At 41.2% G+C, this 19,347-nt stretch overlaps 1 protein-coding gene across 5 annotated transcripts in view; it reads right to left on the bottom strand.

Annotated features, from left to right (window-relative positions):
* The window catches only part of MYO18B (myosin XVIIIB), a 318,984-nt gene that overhangs the window by 187,507 nt on the left and 112,130 nt on the right, over positions 1-19,347 (bottom strand). For all 5 annotated transcript variants that reach the window (XM_054469702.2, XM_054469701.2, XM_054469703.2 and 2 more), the window contains one exon: positions 2,692-2,757. In XM_054469702.2, the coding sequence (XP_054325677.2) occupies positions 2,692-2,757 (66 nt within the window). The remainder of the gene's footprint in view (positions 1-2,691; positions 2,758-19,347) is intronic.

Here is a 19,347-nt window from a genome sequence, read left to right as displayed (position 1 = left end):
TCCTGCAATGCATAAGATGCTACATCTGCCCTTAAAGGTCTCAGTATCCCCCAGCCTGGCCTCCAACAGGACACATTGACCTTGATTTGCTTTTGACAGTTTCTCAGTCAATACCAAGTATTATTCAATAATAGTCATGTTTTATTATCTAAATATTTAGGTGTACAGACTTCTTACTCCTCCCACTGTAAACTGTGTGTAACGACTGTTTTCTTTCTTCTTCTGCAAGAGCTGCCAGGATCATAGGCACTGATTTTCATATTTATGGCATAACTGAGTCATTATCTAGACCAGTGGTTCTCAGACTTGAGAGTGCATTGGAATCACCTAGAGGGCTTGTTATACAGATTGCCAGCCCTGCCCCCTCCAGAGTTTCTGATTTACTAGGTCTGGGGTGTTTCTAGCAAGCTGTTGGGTGATACTGATGCTGCTGGTCCAGGGCCCATACTTTGAGAACTGCTTGTCTAGAAGGATGAAGTTCCTGGAGCTGAAGAACAATTCCCCAGATTCAGGACTGTAAAGATCTATCTGTAAAGAATATGTTATGTACAGTCATGCACCACATAATGACATTTCAGTCAACAATAGACGCATATACAACAGTGAGCCCATAACATTGTGATACCATATTTTTACCCTACTTTTTCTATGTTTAACTACTCAGATCCTTACCATTGTATTACAACTGCCTACAGTATTCAGTGCAGTCACATGCTGTACAGGTTTGTAGCTTAGGAGCAATAGGCTGTGCCATCTAACCCAGGTGCGTGGTAGGCTATCCCATCTGTGTTTGTGTGAGTACACTCTGTGATGTTCCCACAGTGAAGAAATTGCCTAACCACTCATTTCTCAGAATGTATCCCCATTGTTAAGCCACACATGACTGTATTTCCATTCATAAACAATAGGACCCAGAGTGTATGGAAAAGACCCTGGCATTTGGACCAATGCAGCTTTGCATGGAGTCTGAACCCTTGGCTACAGATAGGACCTTGAAAAGAGGCTTATTTCCCAGGGGCACAGCTTCCTCATCTGTAAAGCAGGAACACACTTGATATCTCACAGAAGACTGTGAGTGAGGAACAAAGAAGAACAAAATGTGAAGTTGCCTCATATAGTACCTGGCTTGCGTGGGAGTCCAGTAACTGACAGGTTTATTCTCTCTATTGAAAAAGCCTACAAAGACTTGAGATGCTGCAACTCCTATCAGGATAAATTATCTTGAGACCACAGCAGAATAACAGCTTCCACCATATACCTTAGCAGGACCAAGAGGCCAGTGGGGAGACACAAGCATGTTTAGGGTGGGCCGAGGGGTGGTAGCCAGTGTAGATGACTGAGAGCTCCCTCAGGAAAGGACCGCTCTCAGGGATGCATATGATAGGGAGGGCTCCATGAAGTACAAATAGCCAATAACGCCACCCTGGTGGGCTCCTGGAGAGCAGAACCCTCCCAGCACCTCACATAGCTCCTGGAGGTGGAAGGTAACTGACGAAGTTTTCTTAGATGGCATTAATCAACCAGTAACTAGGTGGGGAAATGTATGGAGTAGTCTTTCTTTTGGTCTGTTCCTCTCCAGTTTGTTTTTCTTTCTTTCTTTCTTTTTATTTTATTTTTTTTTTTTTTTTGAGACAGAGTCTCGTTCTATTCCCCACGCTGGAGTGCAGTGGCATGATCTTGACTCACTGCAACCTTCACCTCCTGGGTTCAAGCAATTCACCTGCCTCAGCCTCCCAAGTAGCTGAGATTACAGGCGCACACCACCACACCCGGATAATTGTTATATTTTTAGTAGAGATGGGGGTTTCACCACGTAGGCCAGGTTGGTCTCGAACTCCTGACCTCAGGTGATCCGCCCACCTTGGCCTCCCAAAGTGCTGGAATTACAGGCATGAGCCAACACGCCCGGCCTCTAGTTTGTATTTCTAAACTGTGTCCCTTTCCCCTGCCCCCGCTCCTTGGTCCTTGAGTTTATAATCTCCGTGCCCCACTTCCCAAACTATATCCATGGAACACTAGTTCCAGAAGATGGTACTGGGTATTCAATACAAACAAAAGGCTGGGGGTTCCACAGTCAAATAGTTTGAGAATCCCTAAATAGCATGTTTCCCACCTTGAAAACTTCAGCGTATATAAGCATATCGGGGAAGTGTGAAATTCTGTTCTAAACATCTGAGCGTATTTGGAAGAGCTTTTGGCTCAGCACCAGTTTGGGAAAAGCTATTTCTGTCAACTTGAATAATCACGGGCTTTCTTCTCAAGCCCCTTCTTTCTTTTCCCTTACTGCTGCTCGTGAGCTATGACTATAGCTGTGTTAGAGCTGGTTGCAAAGTAGAAGTTAAAAGGCTGTGAGTGAAGATGAGCAGTTCTTCTCAGGTTTTATGGCAGCTCTTTCTGAGGCTCAGAAGGTCACCTTGAGGACCAGAATGCTAATTCTTCCAAACCACTTGGGGTCCCCAGGAGTGAAGCCTCCAAGAAATGATATTTCCCAGTGTGATTTCAACCCATATTATGACATTGTCTCTTCAGGACCTTGTAAGATAGGCAGGGCAGAAAATCATTAGCTCTGCTTTCGGTTTGGGAAAAGGAGACATACAGAGATAATGGACAATTGAGGTAGGACAAGAATCAGGTCATCTCTCAGTCCCTGATGTGATGGGCAGAATGTTGTAAGAAAGCAGCTCTACTCACTTGGCTGTGCCCCACAGCCACTGCCTTCTTTTCCAGATCCAGGGTCTCCAGGAGCTCCTCCACGGCCTGGGGAGAAAAGAAGAGAGAAGTTAGAGAGCATAGAAGATAGGAGGATCCTAAAGGGGAAAGTCAAGCTGGCTCGATGGCTGATGCACCAGGATGGAGGATGACCCCACGTCTGTGAGCTTTGGCTAACAGAGCCCCACCTCACACAGGAAGGTGCAGATGCTGAGCACCTACTGTGTGCCATCCACTCTGCCTTCACACATACACCAATTTGTTTCATCCCCCTATTTTACAGAGCAGAAAACCAAAGACACGAAATGAAATAAAGGATGCAGCTGTTAGGGAAATCAGTACAGAGGTTCCTCAAATAATTAAACATAGAATTACCAGATGATCTGGCCATCCCACTTGTGTGTATATAAGTAAATGAACTGATATCAGGGTCTTGGCCGGGCGCGGTGGCTCACGCCTGTAATCTCAGCACTTTGGGAGGCCGAGGCGGGCAGATCACGAGGTCAGGAGATCGAGACCATCCTGGCTAACACGGTGAAACCCCGTCTTTACTGAAAATACAAAAAATTAGTCGGGTGCGGTGGTGGGCGCCTGTAGTCCCAGCTACTCGGGAGGCTGAGGCAGGAGAATGGCATGAACCTGGGAGGCGGAGCTTGCAGTGAGCCGAGATTGCGCCACTGCACTCCAACCTGGGCGACAGAGTGAGACTCTGTCTCAAAAAAAAAAAAGAAATCAGGGTCTTGAGGAGATATTTATACATTTGTGTTCATAGCAGCATTATACTCAATACCCAAAAGGTAGAAACAACCCAAATGTCCATTGATGGATGAATGGATAAACACTATGTGGTCTATCCATACAATGGAATATTATTCAGCCTTAAAAAGGAAGGAAATTCTGACACATGCTACAACATGGATGAACCTCAAGGACATTATTCCAAGCCAAATAAGTCAGTCACAAAAGGACAAGTACTGCATGATTTCACTTATAAATGAGGTACTTATAGTCACCAAATTCGTGGAGACAGAATAAAGAATTATGGTGGCTAGGGGTTGGAGACAGGGGGAAATGAAGGCTTATTGTTTAACAGGTATAACGTTTCAGTTTTGCAAGACGAAGAGTGTTGTGCAGATGGATGTTGTGATAGTTGCACCACATTGAGAATATACTTACTGTCACTGAACTGTATGCTTCAAATGGTTAAGATTAACTTTTATGTTATATATATTTTAATACACACACACAACAAAAACTAAATGAAAGGGCTTTTTTTCAAGATTACAGGTTTGCACACAGGGCAGAGACAGATTCCCATTAAGTTCTTTATGGCCACAGCTATGTCTTGAACAGTACTGCATGCCTAGTAATTCACTAAGTCCTCCTGTGACAGCCTCCCCACTCTGTGCTTCTCTCATTGCTCTTGCTGGTGACTGCCTCACTCCCACCAATATTTGCTAAATAAATGACATGGTCAACAACCTCACCTGCCTGACCTACATTGCTCTTGCTGGTGACTGCCTCACTCCCACCAATATTTGCTAAATAAATGACATGGTCAACAACCTCACCTGCCTGACCTACATTGCTCTTGCTGGTGACTGCCTCACTCCCACCAATATTTGCTAAATAAATGACACGGTCAACAACCTCACCTGCCTGACCTACATTATGGCAGAGGAGCCTGTGTTTTCTGTACGCACTATAGTACTATTCTTTTTTTTTTTTTTTTTTTTTGAGACGGAGTCTTGCTCTGTCGCCAGGCTGGGATTCTCCTGCCCCAGCCTCCCAAGTAGCTGGGACAACAGGCATGTGCCACCACACCCGGCTAATTTTTGTATTTTTCATAGAGACAGGGTTTCACCATGTTAGCCAGGATGGTCTCCATCTCTTGACCTCATGATCCACCTGCCTCAGCCTCCCAAAGTGCTGGGATTACAGGTGTGAGCCACTGTGCCCAGCCTATAGTACTGTTCTACAGACACAGTAGAAATCCAATAGATATGATGACTGAATGAACAAACACCCAAACCAGAGAGATTCCATAGGGAGGAAAAGCAGCCCCATGCAGGAGAAACAATTTTACTCGAAGAGATTTCTGGATGCAGCATGGACCAATCGCCATTTAATGGAATCTTCCCCTTGTCAAATAGTGGTGCGGGCTTTGAAACAATCAGCCAGAGATTTGGACTCTCAGATAAACCCAGGTTGTGCCTGGTTGCTTAGTGACTGCTAGTTCCCCTCCCACCCACCCTCATACTACCCCTCATTGGTCTTTCACTCACTGAAAATCAGAAAGTCTATTTTAAGAATAAACTGTCAGAAAAGTAATTGCAATGCTCAGGAAGCAAAAGGTATTATGAGGCTGGAGTAATTTAGTAAATGAGTTTCAATTGCATGGGTCAAAGGCATCACAGAAAACTTCCTAAGATATCAAAAAAAAATCCTTATTAAAAGTCTAGTCCCAGACTGCAATCAGGAAGGAAGCTCCATCTTCCAACCTCCTGGAAGAACATTCCATGACACTCTTCCAAAATGTCGGTGGTTTCACTTATCACATTTTAGCCAAACATGTTCCAAGGGAGCTGTAGGTGGTAGAAATGAATAAAACCAATATATCCAAAATATAATGCCTTTTTTCTCTACATAAGAAGAAAAAAAACAATAAAAAATTGACTGAAGATAAGATGGATGAATTTTTAAAAGGAAATATATGACCAATGAAATTTTTCTAAGTGTATGTTGGAGGTAAAGTCTATGGCAGATGTTTTGGGGTAAAAAAATCATGATCCAGAGTTAGATCCATCTGGGTTCAGATCTTGGTTTTATCACTCCATAAACTGTGTGGCCTTGAGGAAGTGCTTTACTCTGAGCCTCAGACTCCATTCAGAAAGATAGGGACAATAACGGCACCTGTTTCAGAAAATTCAGAGGCTGTGCTTGTGCAGGGCTACATAGCACCTGGCATATAGTAAGCACTCAATAAATGTTAGGAGTTATTTCATCCTTATAGTCACCTCTGTTTTGGTCAAAACCTTGGAACAGTGCTGCAAAACATGAATGAAGGCCCCCATTTCTCAGATATACTTCAAACCCTGCCAAAGCACGTGCTCAACTCACCATAACTGAGGCTCCCTTTCCAGCTCTTTGCTTTCTGAGAACTCTTTAGATGTCTATGTAGCTAAGAACATTAGCCCTAACACAGATATTCTGTTCTGTTGATCTCACTTTACATATAACAAAGCTTGGATTCAAACAGTAGCATGAGTGGGTAAGTGCAGGTATTAAATTATACAACTGACCCTCTTCTCCACCTGCAAAGTGGTGAGAATATTCCCTGCCTGGACCATACAGCAATTCAGAGAATTAATTGAAACTATATGAAAAGGACTTTATAAATTACTTTGCACTTAAATACTGTTATTTTTATCCCCATTTAACATTACAATTGGATTGAACCATACGAAACTGTCATTGGTTTAGGTCAAATATCAATCACTTCATTTAGTTCAACATAACGTAATCATTGTCCAACAACCAGTTGGTGGAAAAAGACACAGCAAGGATCCAAGGGACTGTTAAGAAATTCCTCCTTGTCCTGTGTCTTTACGGAATCACCTCTTCCATGTACTGGAATTGCCCAGGTAATTGAAACTTATCCTTTGAAGCATAAAATGCTGCTTTTTCGTGAGTCAAATGTGGCCATTTTGCTCTAAGAAAACACAGTTTTCAGTCTGTTTTTGAGTCTGAGCCCTGCTCCAACTGCTTTACACATAACTTGTTTTGTTTCCAACTTTCTGCAGCAGGTACTAATTCATGCCCATTTTACAGAGGAAGAAAGTGAGGCCCAGTGCAATTAAATGACTTGGCAAAGCTCACGTGTTTAGGAAGTGATGGTACGGGGTTTGAACCCAAGGAATCAGCTCCTGATCTTTTCTCCACCCTCCAACGCTGGGATCAGTTCCACCACTCACTAGCTGTGTGACCCTGAGCAAGCCTCTCCTCCTCTCTGGTCTTCAGTTTGCTTTCTACAACATGGTGTAATCACGCGTGTCCCACAAGGATGTAGTGGAGATTTAATAAGGTCATATAAGTAGCATGTAAGGGAGATATTTCCAGAATGGTAGAGGAAGGAGCTTAATAAATCCTCTCCCCTCCCCCCAAAACATGATAAATATGGATAAAATTTCCAACAACCACAAGTGCAATACTCTGGAAATTGGACAATTGGATACAACAAAATGAGAAGCATTTATTCAAGAAAACCTATTGGATCTCAGGCAGAAACAGAGTTTGTGGCAATATTGATTACAGGTTCTCCCACTCACCACCCACCCCAGCTCTGTCTCTCTCTCTGCAGTAGTTATTCCAGGGTGAGGCAGCTGTGAAAAACAGCAGCTTTGCTTCCAGAAGGGGCTCACCTGTATGGAGCAAAGCATGGAAAAAACCCACACCTGGGAGCATTGTCAGAAACAGTAGCAATTTTGGCAGGAAACAAATGAGGAAGGCCAATGGCACAGCTAAGCCTAAGGTTGTTGTCCTGATTGAGGCAAGCACTGGACCTTAAACAAGCCAGAAATTTAACAGGAGATACAGGAAATAGGACAGCCACAGTGGGCTTGATAAGTTCCCATATATTCCTGGCTCCAGGCTAAACACAAGAACAAGAGAGACTGCAGAAGGCCCTGGCTATCTACATATCCCGTTTTATTTGAACATGAAGCCATGTGTACAGGCAGAAACTATGTGAAAGGGCCAAACAGAATGTAGAGGCTGAAGCACAACTAGGCACTGCCTGAATGCTGAATACATTTCCCAACCCCCACACGGATCTAACAGGAAAATGGAAAAGCCTCAAATATTCAAGATGTTTGATAACAACCTCTGCTGACTCTAAGCTATGCAGACACAGGAGCAACTCCTGGGAAGTCAGATTTAAAATAAAAACACAAATTTTTAAAAATTGGGCAGAGATATCAGTGGTCCCACACCATGAGAAGACAGATTCCGCAATTTTAGTCAAGACAAGTTATAATACTAAATGATTAACAAAAGATCAGAATGAAGAGTTGCTATAATGTATCATCTAAGATGTCCAGTCTTTAGCAAAAATGATAGGATGTGAAATAAACGTAAAATTATGATCCAAACTAAGGGTGAGGGGAAACAGTAGAAAGTATCTTTGTGGGTTCAGAATTTGGACTTAACAGCCAAAGACTTCAAAACAGCTATTGTAAATATGTTCAAAGAACTAAAAGAAACAATGCTTAATGAATTAAAGGACAGTGTAATAATAACGACTCCTTAAACAAAAAAATCAATAACAAGACAGAAATTATTTTTAAAAGATCCAAATGGAACTTCTTCATTTGAAAAGTAAATTAACTGAAATGATAAATTCACCAAAGAGACTCAACAACAGATCTGAGATGTCAGATGAAAGAGTCAGCAAACTTGAAAATAGATCAATAGAAACTATCCAATTTGAAGAACAGAGAGAAATAGGAAGAAGGAAAGATAAATAGAGCCTCAGACATGCATGACAAATCAAGCATGCCAATATATGCATAATAGGAGTCTCAGAAGAAGAGGAGAAAGACAAAGATTTTAAAAGTATGAAAAATGATGGCTAGAAACTTCCCAAATTTGACACCCCCCCCCAAAAAAAAGTCCATGCATCCTAGCAGGTCACTGAATTCCAAATAGAATAAACACAAAGAAGCCACCCCAAGATTTATTATAAACTATTGAAAATCTTGAAAGCAGAAAGAGAGGAATAACTTATTGTGTAAAGGGAAGCATCAAAACAATTAGTGGCTGACTTATCTTCAGAGACAATGAAGTCCAGAATGCAGTGAGATTACATGTTAGAAGTGCTGAAAGGAAAAAACAAACATGTCAATCAGGAATTCCGTATCTGGCAAAATTATTCTTCAAAAATGAAGGTGAAGTAAGGACCTTCTCAGGTAAACAAAGGCTGAGAGAACTTATTGCTATGAGACCTGCCTTACTGTTTCACTTATATTAAAGGAAGTCCTTCAGGATGAAAGGTATCATATCACACGTAATTCAAATACTTAAGGACTAAAGAGCATGGGAAGACAAAAACACATAGGAAAATGTGAAAATCTTCATTTTTTTCTTTGCTTCCCTTAACTTACCTAAAAGACATAAGATTAAATAAAAGAAAATCATAAAGCTTTATTGTTGATTTTTAAACATATATAGATGTGATCTGCAGTTATCCCTCAGTATCCATGGAGAATTGCTTCCAGGACCCCCAAAGGGTACCAAAATCTGCAGATGCATGAGTCCTTTATATAAAATGGCACAGTATTTACAAATAACCTACTCATATCCTTCCGTATACTTTACCTCTAGATTACTTACAATACCCAATAGAATGTAAAATGCCATACAGATAGTTATTATATTGTATTGTTTAGGGAACCGTGACAAGAAAATAAGTCTGTATATGTTCGGTACAGACACAACCATCCTTTTTTTCCCAAATATTTTCAGTCAGTTGTTGGTTCAGTTCATGGATGTAGAACCCACAGATACATATGGAGGGTAGACTGTGTATTACAATAGTATCACTAAGGTAGGAGGAGGACGTGAGCTATATTGGAGCAAAGGTTCTATATCTTCCCAGAATTAAGTTAGTATTAATCTGAAGTGGAGCATCTTGAATTACAATACATATTGTAATCCGTAGAACAATCACTAGAAGGGGTGTTCAAATGGCCCATTGGAAAATATCTAGTTTACACAAAAGAAGGAAGTGAAGGAGGAGAGGACTAAAAGAAGGCGTGAAGCCCATATAGAAAATAGCAAAATGGCTATAATGTAAATCATATTACAGATCAATATATTGAACACCTTAATAAAAAGGCAGAGACTGTTAATCTAGATTTTGCAAAAAGAAGATTCAACTATATACCATCTGTAAGAGATGCAGTTAGATGCAAAGATAGGTTGGAAGGGGGAAAATGAAATAAGATCTATCACGTAAACACTGAACATAAGACAGCTGGAATGGCTATATTAATATCAGACAAATTTTGTTTTAAATTGTTTAAAATTGAAAACAAAAATCATTATTAGAAACAAAGGGAGACATTTTATAGCAACAAAGGGTTAATCCATCCAGAAGATACGGCATTATAAATATGTCTGTACCTGGCCACAGAGCCCCAAAACTCGTGAAGCAAAAATGCATAGAATGACAGGACAAATAGAAAATTTAACACTAATAGTTGGAGAGCGTAATACCTGACTCTCAATAATTTACAGAACAATTAAACATAAACGATAGCAATATGCCAGGCACAGTGGCTCACGCCTGTTATCCCAGGACTTTGGGACACTGAGGCCAGAGGACTGCTGGAGCCCAGGAGGTCGAGACCAGGCTAGGCAACACAGTGAGACCCTATCTCTAAAAAACAAAATCAGCCAGGTGTGGTGGCATATGCCTGTAGTCTGAGCAACTCAGGGGGCTGAAATAGGAGAATCACTTGAGCCCAGGAATTCAAGGCTGCAGTGAGCCATAATCACGCCACTGCACTCTAGCCTGAGCAACAGAGCAAGACCCTGCCCTGTCTCAAAAAAAAAAAAAATAGCAATGATATATAAGACTTGAACAATACTATCAACCAAATTGCCCCAACTAACATCTATAGACTACTCAACAACCACAGAATACAGGTTTTTATAAGCACACCTTGAACACTCTCCTAGATATATAATATTAGGCCATAAAATAAGTCTCAATAAAACAAACAAACAAAAATAAATTTAAAAGTACTGAAATCATATAACATATGTTCTCAAACTAAAATGGAATTAAATTAGAAACCAACAAGAAAAAAGGTGAGAAAGTTCCAAATATGTAGAAATTAATACACTTCTTAATAAACAATGGGCCAAAGAAGAAATCACACTAGGAATTATAAAATATCTTGAACTAAATGAAAATTTTTATGTGATGCAGCCAAAGTAGTACTTTGAGGAAAATGTATGCTTTAACCATGTATATTGGAAGAGGAGAAGGATTTTGAATCAATAATTTGAGCAAGATTCCATTTTAAGAAACCAGGAAAAGTAGAGAAAACTAAACTCAAATCAAGGGAAAGGAAGGAAGTAATATAGAGTGGAAATCAATAGAAGACAGTAGAACCAAAGAAAACAGAAAAACAACAGAGAAAAAATCATTGAAATCAAAAGTTTGTCCTTTGAAAAGACAAAATTCATTCAGTTTATTTACACTGACCAAGGAATAAAGAGGCAGAAAGAAAGAGATGCTACTAATTAGCACAGTCAGACCAATAGAATGAATTTAGATAACAAAAATAAACTCTTTATTTATGGCCAATAAATGTTTGACAAAAGTTCCAACCCAATTCACTGGGAGAAATGATAATAGTCTTTCCAACAAGGTACTGGGACAACCGAATATCCATATGCAAAAAGATGAATATAGACATGTATGTTACACTGTACACAAAATTAACTCACAACAGATCAAATGTCTACATGGAGAAGCTAAAACTACAAATCTTCTAGTGGAAAATGAGAGAATAGCTCTGTAACCAAGGGGTAGGTAAAGAGTTCTTAGATATGAAAAAAGCACCAGTCACTTAAAAAATTAGTAAACTGAACTTCATAAAAATTAAAATCTCTGTGCATCATTATGAAAATGAAAACACAAGCCACAGGCTGGAAGAAAATATTTTCAAAGATACATCTGATAAATAACTATGTCTAGAACAAATAAACAACTACTACAACTCTATAAGATAAACAGCCTAATTAAAATGGGCAAAAAAAAATAGCGATTTCACAAAAAAAGAGATAAAGACTACTAGGCACATGCAAAAAAAAAAAAAAAAAGTCAACATCATTCGGGAAAATGCAAATTAAAACCACAATGAGATGCTGCTTTGCACCCAACAAAATGGCTTGAATCAAAAAGATAAACAATTCCAAGTATTGATAAGGATAGAAAGTGAAACCCTCATACATTGCCAGTGAGGATGAACAATGGTAGAGCCACTTTGAAAAATAACTTGGCAGTTTCTTTAAAAGTTATATTTAAAAGTTAAACATAAATTTACCATATAATCTAGCAATTCTCCTCCAAGAATGCACCCAAAAGAAGTAGAAACATGTTTCTACGCAAAGACTGACATGCAAATGTTCACAACATCCTTTTTCATAATAGTCATAAAATCAAAAACTATCCAAATGTAGTTTAGAGATGATCAGTTGATTAAATATCTACTACTATTAATCAAAAAATATTTTATTTAACAATTATTTGAGGTTTTTAAGGCAAAGATTAAAGCCTTCATTGTATAGAAGGGGCATTAAAATCCACAGAAGTAGTAAAATTACTATTTTTACAACAAAATCATAATTGATTACATTTATTATTTACTCTGTGTATATCAAAGTCACCATGTCAATATCTTAAATTACTCAGTCCTCCTATCAAGAGTATTAGAAACTATTATTATGCCATTTTAAGATAATAAAACTAAGTCAAAGAAGGGCTGAGTGACTTGTCAAATGTCACACAGCCAGTAAGCAGATTAGACACAGTATGTGCTCAGAAAGCCTGACTCCAGAATCTGTATCCTTAACCTGTTAAGCTATCCCACCTCGAATTCACAACTAGTAAGATTCATTCAATGAAACATCCCAGGCATTGAGCATAGATGGGTCATCATCTTCACTGTAAGTCAACATTACACCTCAGCAAACATGGCTCTTGGCAAACCTGAGATCTCTCCACCTTAAGTAGGAAAATTCCGATAGCCTGTGTCAAATTGAGCCCAGATTTTGGGGTCTAACTGATTTCAGTCACATCCAACCCACAGCCCCCACTTACAGAGTTCCATTGTTTCCTAGAATTTTGCAAAGAGCTTTCTCTCCAATGTTCAAGAAGAGTGTACCCAAAAAGCATATGGGCTGACATCTCACATTTGGCTGTATATGCCAGACAGGCAGAGACTCCAGAAATAATGAAGAGCCATAGCTGCAAAGTGCTTCCCCGACTCACTCCTCAATGAACAGTTTGATATGAAGAATCTGTGTCTATGGAATAGGATGCTCATCCTGTGAACCATTTGGCTGCCGTTCACATAGCACCTGCCCCCATGAAGCCCACACCATGGTCCAATGGCTTCCATATGTTGAGCTCCTATAATGTACCAGACACTTTGCTATGCCATACTATATGTTGCCTATGGTCATACAGCTATCAAGTATCAAGGGCGTGGATTCATAGAGAGAGATATGGAAGAAGACACAATTTGAACTCAAGTCTATCTGACTCTAAATCACATACTTTAACCACTGAGCCTCTCACACAAGTGGCCAAATCATTCCATAAGGGTGCTAACTGTGTCTGTTTTTTAACTATTTATGTTCAAGCCTATAAATGAAATGCCTGGAAAAAGGCAGAAATTATCCAAAAACCAAATGCACATGCACACACCGATGTAACTGGGTTGATTAAAATTGAGTGGAAAACATGTAAAATAATTAAAACAATAGACCCATCTCGCAGTGCATGGTGGTTCACACCTGTAATCCCATCACTTTGGTAGACCAAGGTGATTGGATCATCTGAGGTCAGGAGTTCAAGACCAGCCTGGCCAACATGGCGAAACCAGGTCTCTACAAAAATACTAAAATTAGCCTGGCGTGGTGGCACATGCCTGTAGTTCCAGCTACTCAGGAGGCTGAGGCAGGAGAATCACTTAAACCCAGGAGGCAGAGGTTGCAGTGAGCCGAGATAGCACCACTGCACTCCAGCTTGGGCAACAGAGCGAGACTCTGTCTCAAAAAACAAACAAAACAATAGACCCAAACTGGAGGGAGACAGCAAGGTGAACAAGGAAAGGGATGGTGAATAAATTTCAGGAGCGAAGGTGGTGGGAGTCCCTGAATAATTATTCAGCACCTAGAGAGCAGACAGCTTCCTCCCAGGCCATGGGCTCATAAGGGTTTCTTCCCAGCTGATAAAGACTCTTGAGATGAATTCACAGGAAACTGGGAGTGTCCACCAGGGTGGGAGACAGAATAACAGTGGCTGCCTTTGAGAAGATGGATTGAGAGCCCTTAATTATGTTCTTCAGATCAAGTCCTCAGGGACAGAGATTTTGCCGGCTAAAATCAATCAACACTGTAGACACTTTGCAGGGAGGAGGGCAGGCCCAAGGGTTTCCTCACATCGATCAGAGAGACTTGGCAACTCCTGCTTCAGCAGCAGAAAAATGGAAGGGACCAGAATCTGGGACGTAGCCAAGGTGAGCTGAAAGAGCGCCTTCACTGACCTGCCTGAGATTCCACCCTTCTATTCATTCTATGTAGGCTTTGGTGTAGGTTAAAGCATCATCTAACCAGAGGGGGTAGCCTGGGAGACAGGAATGGAACTGAAGATGATTACAGGGAGAAGACAAGGTCATTTGGGAGGCTTCAGTATGTGCCCGGGTGTCTAGAGGAGACAGGGGACTCTGGAATAGCCAGAGGTCAGCATGAGGACACTGCTTCCTAGAGAGGACAACGGAATGGGCAGCAGGGACTTCGCTTCCTTCATAATTTTGCTGAAGCCAGTCCAAGTCACAAAGATCAGGTCTGCTATGCCACGCCCCTGCTGAAACCCTTCAGAGGAGCATCACTGAACACCTGATAAAGCCCAGACTCTCTAGCTTGGCTAACAAGAACCCAGAATTTGCTTCTGTCAAACTCCTCAGCCCCTTTACTTGGCATTTGCCATCTTTTATGCTCCAGCACCACGAAACTATCTATGCACCTCCATGACTCCAGATCTTTGCAATCCTGTACCCAACATGAGAATGTCCTGTAACCTTTCTCCTACTCAGTTCCTCCAGAGTGTTTCACAAACCTCATCTCAAGCATCACCTACTTCTGAGATGTCTTCCCTGAGTGCCCCACTCTCACCTCCCTTGGAAACATCAAATGTTTTAGTGGCATCTCCTGGGGTGTCCCAAAGCCAGCTCTGTATGGAAGTTGCTGGTGCCTAGCACAGGACCTAGTGAAAAGCAGGCACTTGGTTAAAGTTGGATGAAATTAATGATAATTATTTAAAGTTAATATCCATGAATGGCATGTCCTGTAACGAACTGCACTAAATACTTTGCCTGCCCTCAGAGGGCTTCTATTCAACTCCTGTGTGAACATGAAAAGATGCTCAACACCCCTAATCATGAGGGAAATGCAAATCAAAACCACATTGAGACACTATCTCACACCCATTAGCATGGCAACTATCAAAAAAACAAAACAAAAAATAATACATTGGCAAGAATGTGGAGAACTTGCCATCCATGTGCAGTATTGGTGGGAATGCAAAATGGTACAGCTGCTATAAAAAACTGTATGGCAGCTCATCAAAAAATTTAAAATAGAACTACCATATGATCCAGCTATTCCACTTCTGGGTATATACCCCAAAAAACTGAAAGCAGGGTCTCACCAGGGCCTACTGGATGGTAAAGAGTGGGAGGAGGATGAGGACTGAAAAACTACCTATTGTGTACCATGCTTATTACCTGGGTGATGAACTTATCTGTACACCAAACCCTTGTAACATGAAATTTACCTAGATAATAAACCTGCATGTGTACCTCCCCTGAACCTAAAACAAGAGTTCAAAAAAAAAAAAAAAAAAAAAAAAGAAAGAAAGTAGGGTCTTGAAGAGATATTTGTACATTCAACCCAGCAACCCCATTACTGGGCATATAGCTAAAGGAATAGAAATCCTTCTATTATAAAGACACATGCACATGTATGCTCACTGCAGCACAATTTGCAATAGTGAAGAAATAGAATCACCCTAAATGCCCATCAGTGATAGACCAGATAAAGAAAATGTGGTACATAGACACTATGGAATACTACGCAGTCACAAAAAAAGAATGAGGGCCGGTCGCGGTGGCTCACGCCTGTAATCCCAGCACTTTGGGAGGCCGAAGTGGGCAGATCACGAGGTCAGATCGAGATCATCCTGGCTAACATGGTGAAACCCCGTCTCTACTAAAAATACAAAAAATTAGCCAGGCGTGGTGGCGGGCGCCTGTAGTTCCAGCTACTCAAGAGGCTGTGGCAGGAGAATGGTGTGAACCCGGGAGGCAGAGCTTGCAGTGAGCCAAGATCGTGCAAGCCTCTAGCCTGGGCAACAGAGCAAGACTCCATCTCAAAAAAAAAAAAAAAAAAGAATGAGATAACGTCCTTTGCAGAAACATGAATGGAGTTGGAGGCCATTATCCTTAGCAAACTAATGCAGGAACAGAAAACCAAATACCACATGTTCTCACTTATAAGTGGGAGCTAAATGATGAGAGCAAATGGACACATAGAGGGGAACAACACACACTGGAGCCTGTTGGAGGGGAAGGATGGGAGGAGGGAGAGACAGGAAAAATAACTAATGGGCTAATGGGTACTAGGCTTAATACCTGGGTGATGAAATGATCTGTACAACAAACCCCCATGACACAAGTTTGTTACAACAAACCTGCATGTGTACCCCCAAACTTAAAATAAAAGTTGAAAAGGAAACATGGAATCAACCCAAACATCCACTGACAGTCGAATGGACAGGTAAAATAAGGTATACATCCACAATGGAATATTTTTCAGCCTCAGGAAGGAAATTCTGACACCTGCCACAACATGAATGAACCTTGGGGACATTATGCAAAGTGAAATTAACCAGTCATGAAAGGACATATGCGGCATGATTCTACTTCTAGGACGGACTTAGAATAGTCAGATTTATAGAGACAGAAAGTGGAATGATGATGGCCAGAGCCTGAGGGGAGGAGGAATCGGGAATTATTGTTTAATGGGTACCAACTTTCAATTTTACAAGATGAAAAAGTTATGGAGATGAATGGTGCTTATTGTTGCTCAAAAATATGAATGTACTTAATATCACTGATCAATACACTTAAAAATGGTTATGGTGGTAAAGTTTATGCTATGTGTATTTTACCATAATTTTTTTTTTAAGCCCTATGTCAGGAATCTGAGAGCCTGAGTTCAAATCCCAGCTCTTCTATTACCTGGCTGGGTGGTCATGGCCTCAGCTTCCTATGCTGTGAAATGAGGATGATTCCCAGAGTGAGAAGGCTTTATATTTTGAATACTGTCTTAGCTCATGGTTCTGTAACCTTTTCATAGCATGTCTGATATTCTGTAATGAGAGTTTATGCATCTGTGATAAAAGACATATGCTATTTTTGTTTTAGGAACACAATATATCCATCAGGTACCCACCCAATGAGAGTACTTCATTGGGAAACGGTCTTGGCGTGAAACACCAACATTCAGACCCCACATGTTAGACCCACAGGGGACTTCACCAAGACCCATTTTACACCCTGACAATGAATCCCCTCTGCTGCCATCTAGTGTCTAATGACAACATTGACCTTTTCTAGCTGTCAACCTTGTCGTATTAAATCCTGAGGTCTTAACTGCTTTGCACACAGAAACCGATAGTTTGCCCACCCGGGCACGTGTTCATGTATAATTCATGGCATATCATGTGGCCTGGCAAATGAATATTTATCAGTTTTTTCATAAGAGGCAGGATGGTGTTTCTTTTCGTTGCTACCAAAATTCTATGCTGCAGCAAATAAAATTTGTGAGCAAATAAAAAAAGAATAAGCAGCAGCAAAAATTCCCAACCAAGTCCATTCTCCTTGTAATTTTCCACTTTCTGAGGCCTCTAGCGTGTATGGAGGTGGTTTTGGTTTGGCTACAACAGAGAACTGCTGACTCATTCAGAATAGAAACACTTCCATATGCTACACCCTTTGCCTCCACAAAAAAACTCCCCCACACCTGACTCCTGCACCATTTTCAACCACAGAGGAGCCCAAGACCCTCTCAGTGGCTCCATTCAGCCCCTCTGAAGGAAGTCAAATTTTCAGAGACCAAGAATAAGGAACCCCATGAACGAAGACTGGTACAGAGTGGTTGATGGCACCAAGTCAGGCAGAATTTCATGGCTTCCAAAATGGGCCACTACCCAGAGAAGGGATAGCCCTGTGCCACAGACATCTGGGGGTGATGTCCCCTCCATAGTGAGTTAGGAGGGCCCTGCAGAAGGCATTGCCTTGTCTACTGAAAGTGGCCTGTACCCTGGTGCCCACTGCAAAGAATTAAGAAGACACCTAAGAATTGTGACCGTTTACATCTAGTCTTCTGACTCATTCATTGAGGACTGCAGTGCTGATGATCTCAGGCACACACAGGCACATGCAGTTGCAACAGGATTGTGAACACATGGTCTGTGCGGCTTGTGTGTCATCACCCTGGATTTGAAAGAGGATGATGATATTGATGGTGCTGCTGCTGATGTTGATGATGGTGGTTAACGTATATTGAGCCCTTACTATGTCCCAGGCCCTGTGTAAGGTACATGAACTATACTATTACATGTCATCCTCAGAACATTCCACTGAGTTTCACGGAGTACTCTTTCATCTTGCTATTCAGATCCCAGCTCAGCTATCATCCTCCATCACATCCGCTTGTTTAATTAGTTCTTGTGGCACTTATCCTGAAATTATGTGGATCCCCTACGTATCTTCTGCACTGTGGTCCTTCCCACTTTACACATGAGGAAACTGAGGCAGAAAGATGACATAACCAGTTTACATTCACACAGCCCCAGCTGGGAATCAAATTCAAGTCGGTTTGAGCTACCTCCCTTTATGAACTATGCTCTTTAAACTATCCTCCCCTAGAATTGAGAAACTTGAGTCCAAGGAGCAAACCCACAAATGCCTGGCTGTTTGGCCTCGGGAGTGCCACTTCATCTTAAGAAACGTGGTGTTCTCTTTTGTAAATGGGGTGTAATAGCTTTTCTTTTGCAGGGCTGTTATGGAGATGAAATAGGGCTTTGCAAATTCTAACAAGCTCTCTAATCATAGATAAGCCTGTGGCCATTCTCAACAGAAACATTTACTGAAAGTCTGGCACTGGAAGTAGAGATGAGATTCCATGAGTTTACGGTGTAGTTGGAGAAAGAAGACACACAGGGACAAAAATACAAAGTTAGGTCTGGGTATTCATTCATTCATTCATTAACTCAACAAAAAAATTATTGAGCTCTTGCTGGAAGCCAGAAAACATAGAGGAGATTCACATTATTTCAGATAAGTGCTACATAAACATCAAAACAAGAGGATGTGATGGAGAATGGTATCTGAGCTGGGATCTGAACAGCAAGATGACACTAGCCATGCAAAGATTCGGGGAACGAGCGCTCCAGGCAGAGAAAACAGCTCGTGCTAAGGCCCTAAGGAGTGATGTTCATCAGAACTCTCAAACATGGGGCCCTGATGTAAATATTTCCTAAACATTTTGGACCCTGAAGCCCTCTTTTCATAGACCACCCCAGGGTGCTGGTGCTGAATGGAACACACTTAGCAAATGATGACTTTTCACCTTGCTAGGGTCCCTTTTAGCTGGAATGCCCTCTTCTCATGACTCTATTCTTATTCTTTTCCTAAAGTTCCTTATATAGGGGTCAGAAGGGTCATTCTGGGCTAAGTTGGGTCCCAAATGACATTGTTGTGGGAGTTTGGTCTAGAG

Source organism: Pongo pygmaeus, chromosome 23 (assembly GCF_028885625.2).
Source record: "Pongo pygmaeus isolate AG05252 chromosome 23, NHGRI_mPonPyg2-v2.0_pri, whole genome shotgun sequence".
NCBI classification, from domain to species: domain Eukaryota; kingdom Metazoa; phylum Chordata; class Mammalia; order Primates; family Hominidae; genus Pongo; species Pongo pygmaeus.
The sequence above is the reverse complement of the archived record's forward strand: the minus strand, read 5'-3'. Positions and strand labels throughout refer to the sequence as shown.